Source organism: Oratosquilla oratoria, chromosome 44 (assembly GCF_046742065.1).
Source record: "Oratosquilla oratoria isolate Oo_2021 chromosome 44, ASM4674206v1, whole genome shotgun sequence".
In the NCBI taxonomy this organism is placed as follows: domain Eukaryota; kingdom Metazoa; phylum Arthropoda; class Malacostraca; order Stomatopoda; family Squillidae; genus Oratosquilla; species Oratosquilla oratoria.
In genome coordinates, this window is record NC_134820.1 from 9,299,141 (window position 1) to 9,319,555 (window position 20,415).

The 20,415-nt window shown below is 37.3% G+C and overlaps 1 protein-coding gene across 4 annotated transcripts in view; it reads right to left on the minus strand.

Annotated features, from left to right (window-relative positions):
• LOC143022248 (protein max-like) overlaps positions 1-20,415 on the minus strand; it is an 84,676-nt gene that overhangs the window by 48,994 nt on the left and 15,267 nt on the right. For 2 of the 4 annotated variants that reach the window (XR_012966038.1, XM_076180381.1), the window contains exon 2: positions 2,023-2,159. The exons of 1 other annotated variant lie outside the window; for it this stretch is intronic. Coding sequence is in view for 2 of the 3 variants with exons in the window: in XM_076180381.1 (XP_076036496.1) it covers positions 2,023-2,118 (96 nt within the window). In the remaining variant the exon portion in view is untranslated. Of the gene's footprint in view, positions 1-2,022; positions 2,160-20,415 lie in introns of those variants that run through there. One more of the 4 variants, XM_076180379.1, reaches the window with a different exon arrangement.

Sequence of the window (20,415 nt, forward strand, 5' to 3'; positions counted from 1 at the left end):
TCTCTTCCTACGCAGACGACATAACAATCACATGCACACATCGTAACACAGACAAAGCTGCAGAAATAATCCAGCCTTACCTTGACACACTCAACACATGGTTCATCACAAACAGACTCAAAATAGCTCCAACCAAATCTACAGCAACACTTCTCACCAACTGGACAAAAGAACACAAATACATACCTCATCTCTACATCAACAACACTCTAATACCACACACAAACACACCGAAAATTCTTGGTGTAACATACGATACATCCATGTCTTTCAAACAACACCTCACAAACATAAAAAACAAATGCACACCTAGACTTAACGCACTTAAGTCAATCACTGGAACAACATTTGGACAAAACAAAGAAACTAATATAACAATATTGCTTAATGTTTATTGCACCGGTGCTAGTATACAACTGGCTAAATTATTAGACAAATGGAAGTATCTGGAAACAATCAGAATTGCCATATGTTACTTTTTAAGTGCTTAAAACCTCTTCAAAGTTTGTACGGATTTATCTGTTAGACCCTGTATGTGTGTACATGATGGAGTTCTAGATGTTAACATAATTTGAATTAATTAGACTGTCAACAAAGGTAAAGTAGCTAGTTTAAATTATTTAAAGATATAAATCATCTCTGTCACTTGACAGTTGACAAATTATTCAGGAATTTGAATTAATAATTATATTTATTGAGTATTTATTAAAAATAGAAATACATTCCACTGGCTATAACTCCCATAATATAGAATGAAACATTAATATAAACTACATTATGGAAACTTCTATAAATGGTATATATCCTGTAACTAGCTATAAAACTATTCCATACTGGATGGTTATTAAATTTTCTCAACACAAAACATAAAAAAAAAATAGATTTTTTAAACTTGGAATAATGAGACCTACTGCTTTCTATTTGCACAATAGCAACAAATTATTTCAGTGCACATTTATAGACAGTATTTTACAGCTATTGTTGGCTTGCCAATTACTGTAATGGTAAAAATGCAGACAAAGCTTTCAAAAATATAACAAAATATATGTACTGTACCTTGAATACACCCGTATTATTACGTTAATAACTAGGTTAAAAATTCAATCTATAAAAATTTCTTATAATAAAACATTCTATATGTTCCTTGAATCTACCAGTATTATTATGTTAATAACGAGGTTAAAGTTCAAATCTATACAAATTTCTTATTCGTAAACATTAAAAAATAGGCTTTATTCATAATTATAGAACTTGTAGACTACTAATTTGAAATTTGCAAATAAAAAAAATAGTAGTTTGTACTTTGTATAAGTAGGGTAAACTGATATCTTAATGTGATGAAAATGGTTGGTTAGACTAGCCTATGAGAAATATAGGTTAGAGTCCTAGACTACCCTATGAATAGAGGCATCCTATAGTCTAGGAAAAACAAATTCGACCTTACAATTTATGGTAAAAAGAAAGGTAAATGTGGATTATAAGGTTATTTTGGGATTTTTTTTTTAATAAAAAATTAAATAAAACAAAAATAAAACAATAGAAATAATAAAAAAAACAATAGAAATAATAAAAAACAATAGAAATAATAAAAAACAATAGAAATAATAAAATAAAAACAAAATAAAAATAGAATAATTTTTTATTATTGCATGTTTTTTTTTTTTTTTTAAAGAACCCGATAATCAACATGTACCAAAAGAAAAAGGTTTTATCTGTGTGTGTGTGTGTGTGTATATATATATATATATATATATATATATATATATATATATATATATATATATATATATATATATATATATATATATACAGTAAAACCCTGATTATCCAAAAGCGGATTATCCGAAAAACAGGATTATCCGAAATTGATTTGGATAATGCAATTAAAATTATTTTTTTTTCTATACTAAAACGTTATAAAACATCAAAAACATGAAAATAAATAAAAGTAACTACATATGTACTATATTAACACATTTAAAATTTATAAGAACAGTTCAAATGAATATATTTTAAGCATACTACTTTGTTTAGTGTAGCGTGTGTTTGTTTGGTTTCATTGTTTACATCGTCAGTCGGCGGCAGTCGCGTCATAGAGTTCACACTGGGCAGTCGCATTCTACCTGTGCTTTGACCTCACTTCTTTCTACATCACCATGCTGAAAGAAACCGGGAAAAAGAAGAAAGTCGTCCTTACCATACAGCAGAAGCTGGAGATATTGGACAAGCTGAAGGCAGGTCAATCGGGAACGTCCATCGCCCACGAATATAGCATTGGGAATGCTACTGTTACGGACATCAAAAAGGCAGGGACACAGTTAAGGCAGTTCACTCAAGCATCTCCCAGCTGTCTTCCACCACAAGAGCCACAGTTAAGGCAGTTCACTCAAGCATCTCCCAGCTGTCTTCCACCACAAGAACAAAGATTCAGGACCGAGGACCATGAAGCTGGAAAATACCAAAACCTAGACGAGGCGTTGTTCAAGTGGCAGCAACAGCACGTATCTTCCGGATTGCCAGTGCGGGGTGTAGATCTACAGTCTGCGGCGGAAACCCTGGCAAATGATTTAGGTATTAATGACTTCAGAGCATCTTCTGGGTGGCTCGTTAGGTTCAGAAAGCATCATCTTTTAGCAAACAAGAGGGTCTGTGGAGAGACTGCTAGTGCTGCTATCAATGTTGTGGAGCCTTTCATTAACGATTTTTGGAAATTAGTGAGTGACGAAGGACTGCTACCCCATCAACTCTACAATTTTGACGAGACCGGACTATTCTGGAAGGCACTGCCCAACAACACACAGGCAAGCATAGCTGTTAAGGACGCGCAAGGGAGAAAGCTGGACAAGGGCCGCATTTCTGTCTTGTTTGGCGCTAATGCTGATGGTACACACCGGGTTACACCAGTTGTGGTTGAGAAATCAAGGAGGCCCCATGTGCTGAAGGACTGCATGGACCACCTGCCTGTCCACTATTTTTCTTCAGCAAAGGCTTGGTTCACCTCTGGCATTTTCAAGGACGTGTTTCACAAGATCATTGTCGCTTCCATCACCAAGCACCAGATCACCGAACTGAAGACGACACTACACAATGTGAAGGCTTTAATCCTCCTCGACAATGGCCCTGCCCACCCTGCCAAGGAGGATTTAGTGTCACGAGACGGCATGATCTGTTGCATGTTTTTGCCCGCCAACACCACCTCAATCATCCAGCCAATGGATCAGGCCGTCATACAAGCAGTAAAGATGCGCTACCGCTGGCACTTTATGCAGGAAATTCTGTGTGTGATGCTCAAGGGGGAAGAAGAAGGAGACACCAGAGCCCAGAGGACAATAGCAAACCTCAAGAGGTATAACCTGAAGACAGCAATCTACAACCTTGAGAAAGCGTGGAAACAGGTGCCCCCTTCTACATTGGCCAATGCCTGGAATCCCCTGCTATGAGGCCATGAGGATATGCGAGAAGTGTTTGAAGGATTCGACCGGGAGGTGCGAGAGGTGAAGGAGGCCCTGGGTGATTACGAGACAGTTACAGAGGAGGATGTCCCGGAGTGGCTCACTGTGGATGAGGGGGACCCAGGTTACGCTCTCCAATCAACCAAAGAAATAGCTGAGGAAGTGATGCACGGCCATGACAACAATGATGATGATCCTTCTGATCCTTCCATGTCTTTGGCAACAGTCCGGTCCCACATCAAAGGAGTGCTTCAGTTTCTTGACCAGCAACCCAGGGACATTTCAAATAGCAATCAACTGTACCTGATGATGCGAGCAGCACTGAGTGACGTCATCGAGAAACAGCTGTCTTGCACCAAACAGACTTCTATCACCTTGTTTTTTCGGCCAAGAACACCTTCGTCTACCCAGTTTTCTCGCCCTTCATCAAGTGCCTCATCCTCCTTGTCTATCTTTGATTTGGACAGTGAAGATGGAGCAATGGACGACCCTTCCTTCTGACTCCACCACCAGGAGGTGGGGAGTGGAAGGGTTGTGGAGTGATGGTGACGGAGGTGGGGAGTGGCGGAGTTGCTCTATTGTGTTCGTCAGGATAGTGGAAGATATATGTATAGGACAATTCTTGTTCTCTGTTAGGTATAAGGTATGTACGTCAACACGAAATAAAAATAAAAATAAAAAAAATTGTGTTCCATCCACAACTTGAGACTGATGGAGAGAGAGAGGGGGGGGGGAGGAAGGCACAGGACACACACACACACATAAAGTATGTCAACACGAAATATATTTCTGATAAATCTGGCTTATCCGAAAAATCGGCTTATCCGAAAGAGGCTTCCCCCCTTTCGTTTCGGATAATCAGGGTTTTACTGTATATATATATATACAGGTAGTCGTCGACTTACGACTGAGTTTGGTTCCGACAGACAGGTCGTAAGTCGATCTGGACGCAAGCCGGACTTTATATATATACAGTATATATTACCCTTTAAATATTATTTTTGTTACTGTATACATGTATATTCTGTATTATATTTAGCATACTGAAATAATCTTAGCATCTTTGAACTATGTTGTATAGTATTTTTTTAAACCTTTTTTATAATTTTATCTGATTTCCTTTGAGAAACGTAGCATACTGAATAAAATCCTATCATCTTTGACCTATGATATTTAATACTGTATTTTTTAACACTTATTATTCTATCATCAGACTTTCTTTAGGAAACGTATGCATACTGAATCAAATCTTATCATCTTTGAGCTACGTTGTTTAATATTCATTATTCTTTTTATAATTGTCGTTAGGAAATGTAGCCTAGGCCTACGCATACTGAATAAAGTCCTGTCATCTTTGACCTACAAATACTTTTTTGTTGGTTAAATTAAAATCATTGTACTATATAGTTTACATCTTATTAATTGCAAAACATTAAAAATACTAAATGCCAGACAAAATTAGGATTTTTTTTTATTTCAAAACACATTCTTTTCGTTTACGTACTGTACCGAAAATATTGTTATCGACAACAGACTAGGCCTAAGGGGACCCCTCGCCCCCAGATTTAAGAAAATTTCGATTTTTTTTTTTTTTATTGCATAAATACATAATAGGGATCTTGCTCTAGATGCTGGTAAAGTGTTTTTATCGTACCGCCATTTTTAAAGGGTTTAAAAGGCCTACCCTCCCTCCCCCCGGCAGCCACATGCTGCGCACGACCATTGTTTACATACGTTTTGACCATATTTTACCCTATTTTTTTGCGTTTGATACACTCAAAGATTTCTCTTACGTCCGGCATGCACGTGAGTATGTGGTGTGAAGAAGTTCAGCCTGCACGACTGGCAGTGGCCTGAGCCTTACAAAGTAAAGGACATGTACACGTTAGCTTGCCGCATTCACTAATTTGCCGTGTGAAATTCGCATCTATTTTTCAGTGAAGAGATATTTGAAGATATTAGCCATGCCTAAGCTATCCAAACAAAAGGCACACTTGCAGAAGATAAGAACGTCTACATTAGCAACTCAAGGGGAGAAAGAAAGAACCCCAGCATCAACTTTGTTATCACCACCTCCGCCACCACCACTAGTACTCCCTCCAGCAGCTCTCTCCCTTCCATCTACATCCTCAGCACCTGATCCTCTGTCCTCTACACCTATATCAGACAAGTTGTCTCTACGCAAACAACTGTTTGCTAACAAGTGGCTACAAGGATGCCTCCTTGTTGCAACACCTTGGGTTTAGAGTCTCAAACCTCACAGTGATGTCCCTGATGCAGCAAGAGCCTGTTCCAACACCAGAAAGGAAACCCAAGAAAAGAAAGAGAGCTGAATCCCAGCAATCAGACTACCTTGCTAGGTAATTCTAGACCAAGAACTCAAACTTTGCGACAAAGAGTGAGGTGGCGGCTTATGAGACCCTCACTTTGAGTGAATAATATCCTACACTGTAGGAGGGTACAAAGTGCCCGAGTTACTAGAAAGATGCAAAATCATCATGAAAATACAATGGAACCTATTTTCAATGGATCTTAGGAGGTCCAATGTAAAATTTAGTCTTAGGAAAAACAAAACTTTAACACTCATTTCTGAAAAATGTAAGTTTTTGATACTCAAAGTCTATCTCCTCCCTCAATTTTCAACCGATTTTTGCATGAGGTCTCTATTAATATAAATGACAAAAAATAAAATAGAGAGTTTTTTTGCGTATGTTAAATAATTTATTTTTAATAACGTGTCAAAGTCAAAATTTTGTTTTTTTTTCGATAATTTTTTTTATATTTTTTTTCCTCGGCGTTAAACAAAGATATTAAAAAAAGCTCTCAATTTTGTTTTTTTTATATATGTAGAAGATTCTTTTGCTGTAAAATGAAAGACATCGAATAAAAATTGTAAGAGGATATAGGATTTGAAAGCCCAAAAATATGGTATTTTTTACGTATTTTATTTAAAAATATAAAACTACTCGTCAGATCTGAATAAAACTCATGCTGTGAAGGTTTCCTCAGACCTAGATATCACACAGAAAAAATCAGCAAGATCCTTCAGAAAAAAATATTTTGGGCGGGGGGTCCCCTTAAACAAAGTTTACTGTTACATTTTACAAAGGATTACAAAGGCAAAGCATGCCGACAGGAGACCTTTTGATCCATATCTAGGTCGGATGCAAAAAAAAAAAAAAAAAAAAAAAAAAAAAAAAAAAAAAAAAAAAAAAAAAAAAAAAAATCATATTAATAATAAATTAAAATTAAAACTATAACAATGTAAATAACAATTAAAATACATAAATAAATGCATTGGTATAGTTGAATAACAAACAAACAGGTAAATAGTAAACGATAATAAATTGACATATAACTAATAATAAATGAAAATCAGACAGACAAATGATAACAAAACAAAAACAAATAATATAACATAAATTATAATAATTACAGCATCTTACTTAGGTATTTATCTAAATGATTCTTAAAGCTTCGAACTGAACTACATTGCACTACCTGTGCAGGAAGTTTATTCCATTCATTAACTACACGGTTGGCAAAGTTGTTTCTACCTACTTCCAAATTGAATCTATTTCCGGACAGTTTGAGACCATTGTTTCTTGTCTGATTCTCATTCAATGTGAAAATTTGGTCACTTTTGATGTTGTCAATTCCCTTTAAAATCTTAAAGACCTGTATCAAGTCACCTCTGAGTCTACGCTTTTTTAGGGAAAACAGATTCATGTGCTTAAGTCGATTTTCGTAATTGCAAAACTTAAAAATACATAATGCACGGCAAAATTAGGAAAAAAATATTTCAAAATATTCTTTTCGTTTACGTACGGTACCGAAAATATTGCAAAACATAAAAATACAAAATGCTGTACCAAAACATATTGTTATCGACAACAGACTAGGCATAAAAAAGTTTTACTGTCACATTTTATTAATTGCAAAACATATTAAAATATAAAATCCAAGGCAAAATTGAGATCCTTTGTCTTTTAAAATTATCGACACTGTAGAATGTGATAAATGAAGTTCACGTTGTATCACATTAACTTTCTTCCCTCCTTCATAATGTTTTATCATTTTCATTTTCGTGTCAAGATCAATAACCTTTCTTTGTTTCTTGGCAGGCTTGGAAATATCGAAAGATAATTTTCTTTTAGACATCTTCATGGGGGTTTGAAGCACAAAAATGTTAAAGATATCCTTGTCATGAATGAAGTCAGAAATACCACATGCTCCTGAATGAGAGGGAAGCTGACGCTGCCGGTAACCTGCCAAAACTATAGTACTCGCGTCTCGCGGCGTGCAAAGTAATTGTACTGCACTGCCAGGCATAACATTGCAATTCTATTACTCTATTAAACGTTAAATATTATTGCACTATCTTGTGGTCGTAAAGTCGATCAGTCGTAAGTCGCATAGGTCGTAAGTCGACGACTACCTGTATATATATATATATATATATATATATATATATATATATATATATATAAATTTGACTTCAATCATAGGAAAATAATGGAAACTTTCATCAGAGATGCTATCGAACATCATTTGGAAAGTAACCATCTGATAAATGATAGCCAGCATGGTTTCAGACGGAAACGTTCTTGCGTGACTTACCCGAATTCTACAATACAGTCATCTCCAATTATGACAAACGAAACAATTTAGATTTTATATATTTAGACTTAGCAAAAGCTTTTCATACCGTCCCCCACGAAAGACTACTTACTAAATTAGCTTTACATGGAATAAGTGGTAGCCTATTATGTTGGACCAGTAATTGATTGAATGGTCGAAAACAGAGTTGTTTTAAATGGAAAATTTCTAGATGGAAAAATGTTACAAGTGGAGTTCCTCAGGGTTCCGTTCTTGGGCCACTTCAATTCGTAGTATATATAAATGATATAGACCATGGACTAAAATCTACTGTTTCCAAATTTGCTGATGATACAAAACTGTGCGGAATGGCAAATGATCACTTAAACCAATTAGATATTCGAGAAGATTTAGATCAATTACAGCAATAGTCTGAAAAGTGGCTAATGAAATTTAACACAAGTAAATGCAAGGTAATGCACATAGGTAAAAATAACAGTAAGTACGATTACAAGTTATTTGGAAATTCGTTAACAAAAGTACATACATACATACATATACAAAGGCTTTTTCCCCCTTACAAGGGGGGTAGCCAAAAAGAAAAAGGCATAAAATCATTCCCACCCATTCCATCCCTGAATACACTCCACACCCCTCCACCCTCCCTCTTATCTTAGCACCTCCTGAATGACGGGTCATCCCTGCACCTTGTCCACTGCCCTGGGTCAGAAGCAGTGTCGCAAGACACAGCACATCCACAGCAAGGCCGCTTCATTAAATCGGCGACCCCCCTCTCCGTCCCCCCATTGCATAAAATGAGAGGACGGGGAGAAATCCCTTCGGGCAGCGTCAAATTTTGCTCACACATACTACCTCACCCCCCATCCACGCGCCCATTCCACCTCATGCAATCACAACATTATCCATATACAACCATTCTCCATTCACCCCTGTCTTCTGTCCTCTCCCGTCCTTCCTCAACAGACATTCCCCTCTTCCCCAAAGACCCCTTCACCCCATCCATCCACCTCATCCTAGGATGTCCCCTCATGTTCACTCCCTCCACATCTGCCTTCCACACCTCTTTTACTAGTCTTTCTTCACTCATTCTTTCCATGTGTCCAAACCATCCTAATATTCTTTCATCAACCCTATCTCCCAGCTCCTTTTCCACCCCTGTTCTCCTCCTCACCTCATTTCTCACTCTATCTACCCTAGTAACCCCCATCATACTTCTCAAGACACCTCATCTCAAACACATTCAAACTCCTTCTCTCTTCTTCTCTTATGTTCCATGTTTCTGCCCCATACAGTGCTGTTGGCACAATCACTCCTTCATACAGTCTCCTCTTAGCATCCATTCCCAAATGTCTATTCCTCATTACACTCTTTAATCCACCAAGGCATTTACTCGCTTCTCTCAATCTACATTCTACCTCCACTTTCACTCCACCTTTCCCTGCCACATTTGCACCCAAGTATCTAAAACTATCCACTTCCTCCAGTCGCTCTCCCTTAACCCCTTCCATACGGTGCCGCACACGTAGGCGTCATGGACTTAGATCTCAGTGGCAGCAGCCAATGCCAGCCGTACGACGTGTCGTAATAATACTCGCATCATAAAATATAGTCACCGCTTATATCGATCGTTCTCTCTTCACCCGTGAATTTAGATAACCATAGAAAATGCGATTACAAAAGAATTAGAAAGAATGTCATTATGGAGGGGCGACTACAATAAATATAATCAAGACGCCGATATGGCAGCCTCGCGAATACACTCGCTCCCCATGACGCCTACGTGTGCGGCACCGTATGGAAGGGGTTAATGCTCACTTCCAGTCTACTGCCACTTTCATCCCTTAACAAAAGTGGATAGTGAAAAAGATCTCGGCGTAATTATCAGTAACGACCTCAAATCATCCAAGCAGTGTATTTCAGCCACTGAGAAAGCAAATAAGATTCTAGGAATGATTGCGTGATCTTTTGATTTCAAAAGTCCATCACTCATTAACAAGCTATATAAATTGTTAGTTCGTCCACATTTGGAATATGCTGTTTCCATATGGTCACCGAATCTCATTAAAGACATTGACAGACTGGAAAAAGTACAACGGCTAGCCACAAAACTGATTCCAAATATAAAAAATAAATCATACAAAAATCGACTAAAACATATGAATCTGTTTTCCCTAAAAAAGCGTAGACTCAGAGGTGACTTGATACAGGTCTTTATAAAATTCTAAAGGGAATTGACAACATCAAAAGTGACCAAATTTTCACATTGAATGAGAATCAGACAAGAAACAATGGTCTCAAACTGTCCGGAAATAGATTCAATTTGGAAGTAGGTAGAAACAACTTTGCCAACCGTGTAGTTAATGAATGGAATAAACTTCCTGCACAGGTAGTGCAATGTACAGTTCGAAGCTTTAAGAATCATTTAGATAAACACCTAAGCAAGATGCTGTAATGATTATAATTTAGTTTATATTATTTGTTTTTATCATTTGTCTGTTTGATTTTCATTTATTATTAGTTATATATCAATTTATTATTATTTACTATTTACCTGTTTGTTTATTATCTAACTATACCTATGCATTTATTTATGTATTTTATTTGTTATTTACATTATTATAGTTTTTAATTATTAATTAATTTTTTTTTCTTCACATCCGACCTAGATATGGATAAAAAGGTCTACTGTTGGCATGCTCCGCCTTTGTAATCCTTTGTATATACACTCTCTTCATCAAAGTTTTAAGAATAATACAAACTGCTAATGATTGGCTAGGTTAGCCTATGGAGATTGCCTAGGCCAACAAACTGAGAGGCTAGTTTAGCCTATCTCATAATCAGCATTTATCATACAACAGGTAGGACCTTACAAGTAGCCTAGGCTACATCACTGGGAAAAGTAGGAAACTTTGGAAAAGTAATCTAAATTGTTCTTGCATCCATTGCTTATTGTTTACCAATTCCTAAAAAAACAAAAAAAAAAAAACGATAGCCAAGTCATGCAAACTGTATATCTTGTAGGTAATATTCAAGATCCGGTAGTCACTCAATAGGCTACTATCAAGAGTAGGGTTTTCCAGACTATTCCGTATACCAGTGTATCAACATTTGTCTTTACCAAGGTCACATTACACAATGTACAAGATTTGGCCTAAATATTTTCTTTTTAATATTATTAAAAGATTAAAAGAGGAAGGGAAGTTGATTCAAGTAGGGAAGAAAAGGTAAAAGGCAAAGATGAAAAGATGATAATGGAAGAGGAAGCGATAAGGGGAAGATGGGCAGAATATTTTAGGGGACTGTTGAATGTAGAGGAGGATAGGGAGGGAATGGTGATAGCAGTGCGAGGCGCAAAGAAAATGACAGTGATGGGTGAGGAAAATGAGGGAAAAATAAGAAAAGATGAGGTGGAAGTAGCGATTAAAATTATGAGAGCAGGTAAGGCACCTGGGTCAGATGGGTGTCATGTGGAGTGTCTGAAGAAGGGAGGTAAAGTAATAGTAGTGTAAGAGGCCGGTAATTGTACGAATGGAAATGAGCTTAGGAAACACTAGGGCATTAGAATGTTGACTCAACAATTCAGACTCAACGCTCGCCTGCTGTTTGATAACATCGAAGGTGACGTTATGTCTATGTAAACACTGACGGAGGTGACTGTTTTATAATCGATGATGTAATCAAAACTCTGTAAGCGCAGATTAGCTTCGTTTGACTAATGCTGAGGTAAACGATATTGCTAGTGGCATTGCAATGGCTTTCCGGATTGGAGGAAAGGTGGAGAAGGAGAAAAAAACTATTGGTGCATGAATTCAAAGTCACGCCCATAAGGAGTGACATTTATTTGAGAAGTCAGAGGAGATTGGATTAGAAAAATTAGTGACGTCAGACAAAGGTAGCTTAGCATAGGATACGGGGATCTCGAGAGACGATGTGGGGAGACGAGAGAGAGAGATCCTGAGTGTAACAAGACTGTGAAATTACAGTGAAAGAAGAAAAGTACAATTTCTTTACCCCAGGACTGATTTGAAGTACATGACAAGAACTAGGCAAGGGGCCTAATGCACTTGGAAACTAGTGAGACTAAAGGAAACTAGGCATGGGGCCTACTACTTAAAGGTACTGGAAAACTACTGGAAACTTATAAAAAAGACGCGAGGGGAAATTAAGTGACTACTAACAGAATAGAGGGAGAGGTCTCACAGTGGTGACAGTGGCTACAAGGGGAGGTGAAAGTGGTGGCAGCGGTGGGATGAACTGAGTGTTAAACACCTCCGAAGAGAAGTGGTGCTAGATAAACTGGTGAACAAAGAACTGGTGCGAGGAAGTCTACGGGAACAAGGCGGTCTTCAAGGCAGAGTGTGTGATGGAGCTGAGGAACAACGTCGCTGACGAATGACAAGGCCGTAGAAGGACGTCAAGACAGAAGTTGACATTACGAAGTGACATCGCAAGCAGCCAGGATAAAGCAAGGTATTAGTATGAGTACCCCTCAGAATTCTAACGTGTTGAGACACGAAATTCACACATCAAATACAAATATTCCAAAATTCACAGGAGAGTCTAACACATATGGTGTAAACAAATTTCTAAATTTAATAGACACTCTTATAGTGAGTAAAAACATTACTAATGAGAATCGTAAGATTGAGATTCTCAAGGAGAATATAGATCCAGAGCATGGAAGGGCGAGGTTTGTCATTAACTTCCAGCAAATGGAAGAAATTAATCAATATGATAATTACAAAACGGCCTTCCTCAAACATTTCATGTCCAAATGTGATCAGGATCCTATTCGGTCATTGGTAAAAATGATTAAGGAAGTTAGGACAAGTGAAACTGACACAGAGTACTTAGCTAGATTAGATAGATGGTCAAAAGACATGAATTCTATCTTGAAAGATTCAGACTGGATAGAAAGATCTAGTGAGAAGATGAAAATCTCCCAGGTAATCAAATTGATTACATTTAGCTTATTGGCAAAGAAAGGCTGTACAAGGATCTAAAATCAAATATAAGTTTAGGAGATTATCTTCTTCAAGGATACAGTGAGACCAGAACTATAAACCCATATGTAATGCCTATAAATCAACAAAGCCAAAATAGGAACTCTAGAGAGTTTAAGAAAACAGAAGTAGGACATAGGCGACATCCTAGAAGTCCATCTAGGGATAGGGATACCAGAATCCTATGTTTTAATTGTAATGCATGGGGACACAAAGCACAAGAATGTTTTTATGGGATTATTTGCAGAAATTGCAAATACGAAGGACACAATGAGTATCAATGTAGGAACCCTCCATTCTGCATTTATCATAATAGAATAGGTCATAGAACTCATGAGTGCCGGAATTTTCGGGTACCCCCAGGGCTAAGAGGAAAACCCCCAGACACAGAATAAACAATTTCAGACCTCCCCATATATATACCGATAGGCGGTATTGTGTTAAACATGGGAATGCAAGGGAGATGAAAGAAACTGACAAACTGATAATTACTGTTGGTAAAACTTCTGTAGGACCTCTCATTGCAGGTAAAGTGTTCAATAAGCCTATTCAAATTTTTATTGATACAGGGTCTGTAGTTAATGTAATTACTAGTAAAGTTTTAAACCAGTTGAACCCAGGAGTGAAAATGTTGGAACCAATCCGTTACACATTGCAAGGTGTAACTGGAAATCAGTTAAAAACATTAGGTAAGGTGGAACTAGAAGTTGCCTTATATACAAATGAACATTTGTACATCCCAGTGATAGTGGTTGTTGTTGTTGTTGTCGTTCCCTAGACTGTCTGTCCGAGCAGTCCTGTCTCCCCAAGGAAGGCCACAGCCCAAACTGGGTTTTCCCACAAATCCTTTATAGAGTGTATGTTGTGTTGTTTGCGTGCATGATTGTGTATAATGCAGTCTTCCATTATGTGTTGCATGGTATGGGGTGAAGTGTTACATCCTGGGCAGCTGTTCACAACACGGTCGTCCAGCCTCTTCTGGTAGCTTAGAAGTGCTGGGTGGTGACCGCATCGCAGTCTGGCCAAGTGGACTCTGTCCTTTCGTGGGAGAGAGGATTCAGAAGGGTGGATATCAGGGGGTCTGGCATGCAGCAGTGTGTTGTCTTTCAGTGTGTTAACCCCTTCCATACGGTGCCGCACACGTAGGCGTCATGGGGAGCGAGTGTATTCGCGAGGCTGCCATATCGGCGTCTTGATTATATTTATTGTAGTCGCCCCTCCATAATGACATTCTTTCTAATTCTTTTGTAATCGCATTTTCTATGGTTATCAAAATTCACGGGTGAAGAGAGAACGATCGATATAAGCGGTGACTATATTTTATGATGCGAGTATTATTACGACACGTCGTACGGCTGGCATCGGCTGCTGCCACCGAGATCTAAGTCCATGACGCCTACGTGTGCGGCACCGTATGGAAGGGGTTAATGGAGCGGTGAGTGATATGATTATGAATATGTTTCCGGAGGCTGGTATTTGGTGGTTGTGGAGGAAGAGAAGAGAGTATCTGTGCGTAATAAAGGTCTTTGGGTGTAGTTTTAATGTTTCTTGGTGTGTGTGGGTGTTCTGCTATGTAGTGTAGCGGGTGTGATGTGTTTGTGGTGGCTGCAGCAAGTGTTTGTGTGCCTCTCATGTCGAGGTGGTCCTTGACTTTGAGGACTTTTGTTTCATGGTGTAAATGGTCTGTAGGTGTTGTAATTGTTTTTAGGGCTTTGTTTTGTATGATTTGAAGGGTGTTGTGGTGTGTCTCACTGAGATTAGGAGCCCATGCAGGACTCGCATAATTCATCACTGAGCGTATGCATTGTTTGTATATTGTTATATTAGTTTCTTTGTTTTGTCCAAATGTTGTTCCAGTGATTGACTTAAGTGCGTTAAGTCTAGGTGTGCATTTGTTTTTTATGTTTATGAGGTGTTGTTTGAAAGACATGGATGTATCGTATGTTACACCAAGAATTTTCGGTGTGTTTGTGTGTGGTATTAGAGTGTTGTTGATGTAGAGATGAGGTATGTATTTGTGTTCTTTTGTCCAGTTGGTGAGAAGTGTTGCTGTAGATTTGGTGAAGATAGTGGTAGAAGAGTCTGTTTTTCCAGGAGATTTATTGATAGGATTTGCAACTATGAGAAAAGAAAACATGGTAATTTGTCCTGCTGACTTAGGAATTTTAGTGAAGTCACAGTTAATCCCATTCTTAAATCAACCAGACTTAAGACCAGTAGGAATCAATGAATCCTTAGATAACATTTCTATCCTAGATAGCGAGGCCGAGCGGTCCAACCCTACAGAAGGTAAAACAATTTGTGAACCCAACTCAGAAGTTCAGGAAATCCCAGAGATTACTAAATTATCAACCACAGATGCCTTGATAATTGCAAATTGCGGAGTAACAAGGTCGACATTGTTACATCCCATGTCAATAAATAAGGTTGAAGTGTGTTTGAAAGGAATAAATGTAGACTCTGAAGTAATTACAGTCCCAGAATCAGTTAAAATTAAAGGATTGAAGTGGGACTCAGGGATTTATAAGACAAATAAGAACAGAGTAGAAGTATTAGTAATTAATACTATGAATAAAGAGATAGTTTTAAAGGTACACAAATAGGATGTATTCAGGTGTGTACTAAACCTATTAAGATTTTAAATGAGAATAGTGAGGAGATAGAATCACCAACTTCATCAATTTGTTCAGTTCAAGAAGGAATAGACTTAAGAAATAGATATAAAGAATTATTACAATCAACTAATTGCCCTGAGTTGGATGAAGCTTTATTTGCTTTGCTTATGAAACATAAAAAAGCAATTGCTTTGCCGGGGGACGCCTTAGGCAAAACAACTGTTTTAAAACATCACATTAAGTTAAAACCAGGGACACAACCTATCTACATACCAGCCTACAGAGTTCCTCACTCTAAATTAGCTGTAGTAGATAAACTCATCACTGAAATGTTATCACAGGATATTATTGAACATAGTAAAAGTGAGTGGAATTTTCCGTTGATCTTAGTACCAAAGTCTGATGGGACTATGCGACCAGTTATTGATTACAGGGAATTGAATAAGCACACCATTCGTGATAGGTTACCATTACCCATTATCGGTGACATTTTGAGAAGTTTGGGAACTGAGAATAGATATTTTAGTACTATAGATATCAAATCAGCTTTTTGGCAAATAGAATTGCATGAAGATTCAAGAGAGTTCACAGGATTTTCTACTACAACAGGACATTATGAGTTCAAGAGAATACCATTTGGGTTATGTAATAGTCCATTAACTTACATGAGATTAATGAATACTATCCTAGATGGATTGTTAGGAAACACTGCCAGTGTATTTCTAGATGACATTTTAATAGTTTCTCAGACTGCAGTGGAGCACTTTAAGAAATTAGATTTGATATTCTCAAGACTAGGAGAAGCAGGGTTAAAAGTAAAACTTGAAAAATGTAAGTTCTTGCAAGACAGTGTCATGTACTTAGGACATAAGATAGACAGACACGGACTTAGTACAGTAAATTCAAAGGTTGACGCTGTCAAGAATTTTCCAGTTCTGACCAATGTAGACAAGGTTAGGAGCTTTTTGGGATTAACAGGGTATTATAGAAAATTCATTCAAAGTTATGCTGACATTGCTAATCCACTAAGTTCATTGTTAAGAAAGGACTCAAAGTTCATATGGGGACCTGCACAACAGCAAGCTTTTGACAAGTTGAAAGATAAACTCACGAGTTCACCTATTTTAATTTTTCCCGACTATGAAAAAGAATTCATTCTTTGTACTGATGCGTCTGACATAGGATTAGGAGGCATACTCATGCAAGAGAGAAATGGAACTTTGAAACCCATAGCTTACACATCAAGACTTTGTAATAGTGCGGAGAGAAACTACTCTATAACAGAAAGAGAAACTTTAGCAGTAATTTATTCTTTAGAAAGTTTTAGGGATATGATACTAGGGTATCCCATCAGAGTTTGGACTGATCACACAGCTATTCAGAACTTATTTAAGCATAAGAATCTTAGAGGCAGACTTGCTAGATGGTTTGCGATACTCCAGTGCTATGAGGTTCAATTTGAATATATTCTGGGTAGAAGGAATGTAGCAGATCCACTTTCTAGAAACATTAGTCAACCAATGACTGGGACTGGGTTGATTAATTTTGTTTGTAGTATAGAAGAATTAGTAACTTTAGATGAAGAAATGCTAATAAGAGAACAGAGATGATGAGACATGTGATTCAATAATCAAGCATTTGATGAACCCAAGAGGAGATCCTCCAAAGCTACCAAAGGGGTATAAGATAGAGGAATTTCATTTGATTAATGGAATATTGTATAGGAAAACATTTGTAAATGGGAAAGATATTTCTAGAGGTCAAGTAAATCAGTTGGTTATACCACAAACTCTGGTAAATGAGATATTGAAGTTACTTCATGATAGTGATTGTAGTTCACATCCTGGAAAGGATAAAACTTATAGACAAGTACAACTTAAATACTTTTGGCCAGGAATGAAGAAAAACTATATATGATTATATAGAAAAGTGTGTAAAATGTGTAAAGGTGAAGGGAAATACACCAAAACCTGCTCCTATACTCACCTATCCCATTCCACAGAAACCTTGGGAAAGAGTTCACATGGATACATTAGAATTACCGATGTCTGAGAACGGCTTTAAATACCTATTTGTTGCTATTGATTAGTTTTCAAGATTTTGTATATTGCAACCCATTATCAATAAGAAAGCTGAAACTATTACTTCCGTAATCTATGATCAGATAATCTGTAATTTTACTACACCTAACATCTTAGTTTCAGATAATGGGACAGAATTTAATAACAAAATCTTGGAAAATTTATGTAGTGTATTCCACATCAAGAAAGTCAATATACTCGTTAACCATCCCCAAAGTAATGGAGTAGTAGAAAGGTTAAACAAAAAGATAATTATATGTCTTAGAACCCTAATAAGTCCTCATAGTGTAACTTGGGATACTTGGATTCCTTGTGTTAAGTGTACCCTGAACAATCAAATTAATGTAGCAACTGGTGATACACCTCATTTTATAATTTTTGGGGAGGACAAAACTCTGCCATATGAAATGTTGACTGCAGAGCAAAAACCCATATATAATATGGATGATTATATATCCAATAGGATAAATACTCTTCAAAGTATTCACCAAAGAGTTAGGAAACATATGCAGGTGTATTCACAAGAAATGAAAGAACAACAACACAAAATAGCTCATAAACTAGAATTGAAAATTGGAGATTTAGTAATGGTCAAACTAACCTCACCCAATAATAAACTTTCACCAAGGTACACTGGTCCATATAGGGTAATTGATTCTGCAGGTGGAAACAAGTTTAAACTTAAACATTTAGAATCAAGAGAAGAATTGATAGGACATTTAGATGACATAAGGAAAATTAGCTTGCAGATCTATGAAGATGATTATAGTAATACTTTGTGCATAAATATTAATAACCCTGGAGAATATGGAGAATATTATAATGATATTTTTCAAGAGTTGAACATTAATCTTGATGTATTTTACAGATAGTATTGACCATTTGTATGTATTTGGGATGGGAGACCTAAACAACTGGAACTTGGTGTCAAGCAGATACATGGAAACCTAAAACCTAGGATCTGCTGTGGTCAGACTTGGAACCTTAAGGACCTCTCATCTGAGTACACACATGAGTATTGTGACCATTTTAAAGTAATAAGACTGTCTTTGAAAATGAAGTGTGTTGGAAATAATATTGAACAAGAAGAGACACTCAAACTCTAGATTAGTGCTCATAGTGCTCATAGTGAATTTTCTAATCAATTACATCCTTTCTGTAGACAATCTAAGAGAAAGCATGATCTCTTTTGTGTTCCGAGAAGCTTCGCATGAATTCTCTGGTTAGGAATGTGTCTGTTATGAACAATTGTCATTACCAACAAATTTTGGTAGACCAGATTCCTCATTGTAACATACAAGGATCTCATTACCTGTTTTTTCCTAACAAGACCAAGGTATCAATAAATTGTCCCGGGTTGAGTCCTAAATTGGATTTGGTTGAAGGCCTTGTCTCTAATAAAGATAACTGCGAATTGCATGCAGACACTATTTCCACCATTTCTAATACCCTTAATACAATGCATTTAACCGATGACACCTACATTTCAACCTTCAACTTCACATTGCCTGAAAACTCTCCTCCCTTGAAAATTAAGAGACCATTGTCAAGATCTCCCTCAAATGATTTACATATACTACCAATCCTTATCATACCCTTACTTTCAGTGTTAGTGGCAGCCCTGATTGCCTTTGTTGTATTCCGGAGGTTGGCTCTATCAAAGCAAATCAACCATGTAACCGCTTAATTCAATGCCTTATATATATTGACATGCATGTTATTCACAATTTTAGGTATTATGTTTATGTATTATTCCCAATTTATTGCATGAATGATGTATTTTGGACGGTAGCTTAACAATTACGCAAGGGTAGATTAGCTTATTCTAGAAATATATAAGCAAGCCCTGTAAGAGGGAAATAAGAAATTGGTCGGGACGACCAAGGGTAGCTGCCGAGCCCTGTAAGAGGCCGGTAGTTGTACGAATGGAAATGAGCTTGGGAAACACTAGGGCATTAGAATGCTGACTCAACGCTCGCCTGCTGTTTGATAACATCGAAGGTGACGTTATGTCTATGTAAACACTGACGGAGGTGACTGTTTTATAATCGATGATGTAATCAAAACTCTGTAAGCGCAGGTTAGCTTCGTTTGACTAATGCTGAGGTAAACAATATTGCTAGTGGCATTGCAATGGCTTTCCGGATTGGAGGAAAGGTGGAGGAGAAAAAAACTATTGGTGCATATATTCAAAGTCACGCCCATAAGGAGTGACATTTATTTGAGAAGTCAGAGGAGATTGGATTAGAAAAATTAGTGACGTCAGACGAAGGTAGCTTAGCGTAGGATACGGGGATCTCGAGAGACGATGTGGGGAGACGAGAGAGAGAGATCCTGAGTGTAACAAGACTGTGAAATTACAGTGAAAGAAGAAAAGTACAATTTCTTTACCCCAGGACTGATTTGAAGTACATGACAAGAACTAGGCAAGGGGCCTAATGCACTTGGAAACTAGTGAGACTAAAGGAAACTAGGCATGGGGCCTACTACTTAAAGGTACTGGAAAACTACTGGAAACTTATAAAAAAGACGTGAGGGGAAATTAAGTGACTACTAACAGAATAGAGGGAGAGGTCTGACAGTGGCTACAAGGGGAGGTTAAAGTAGACTGGTTAGTGAGATTGTTTAATGTGTGTCTAAGGGA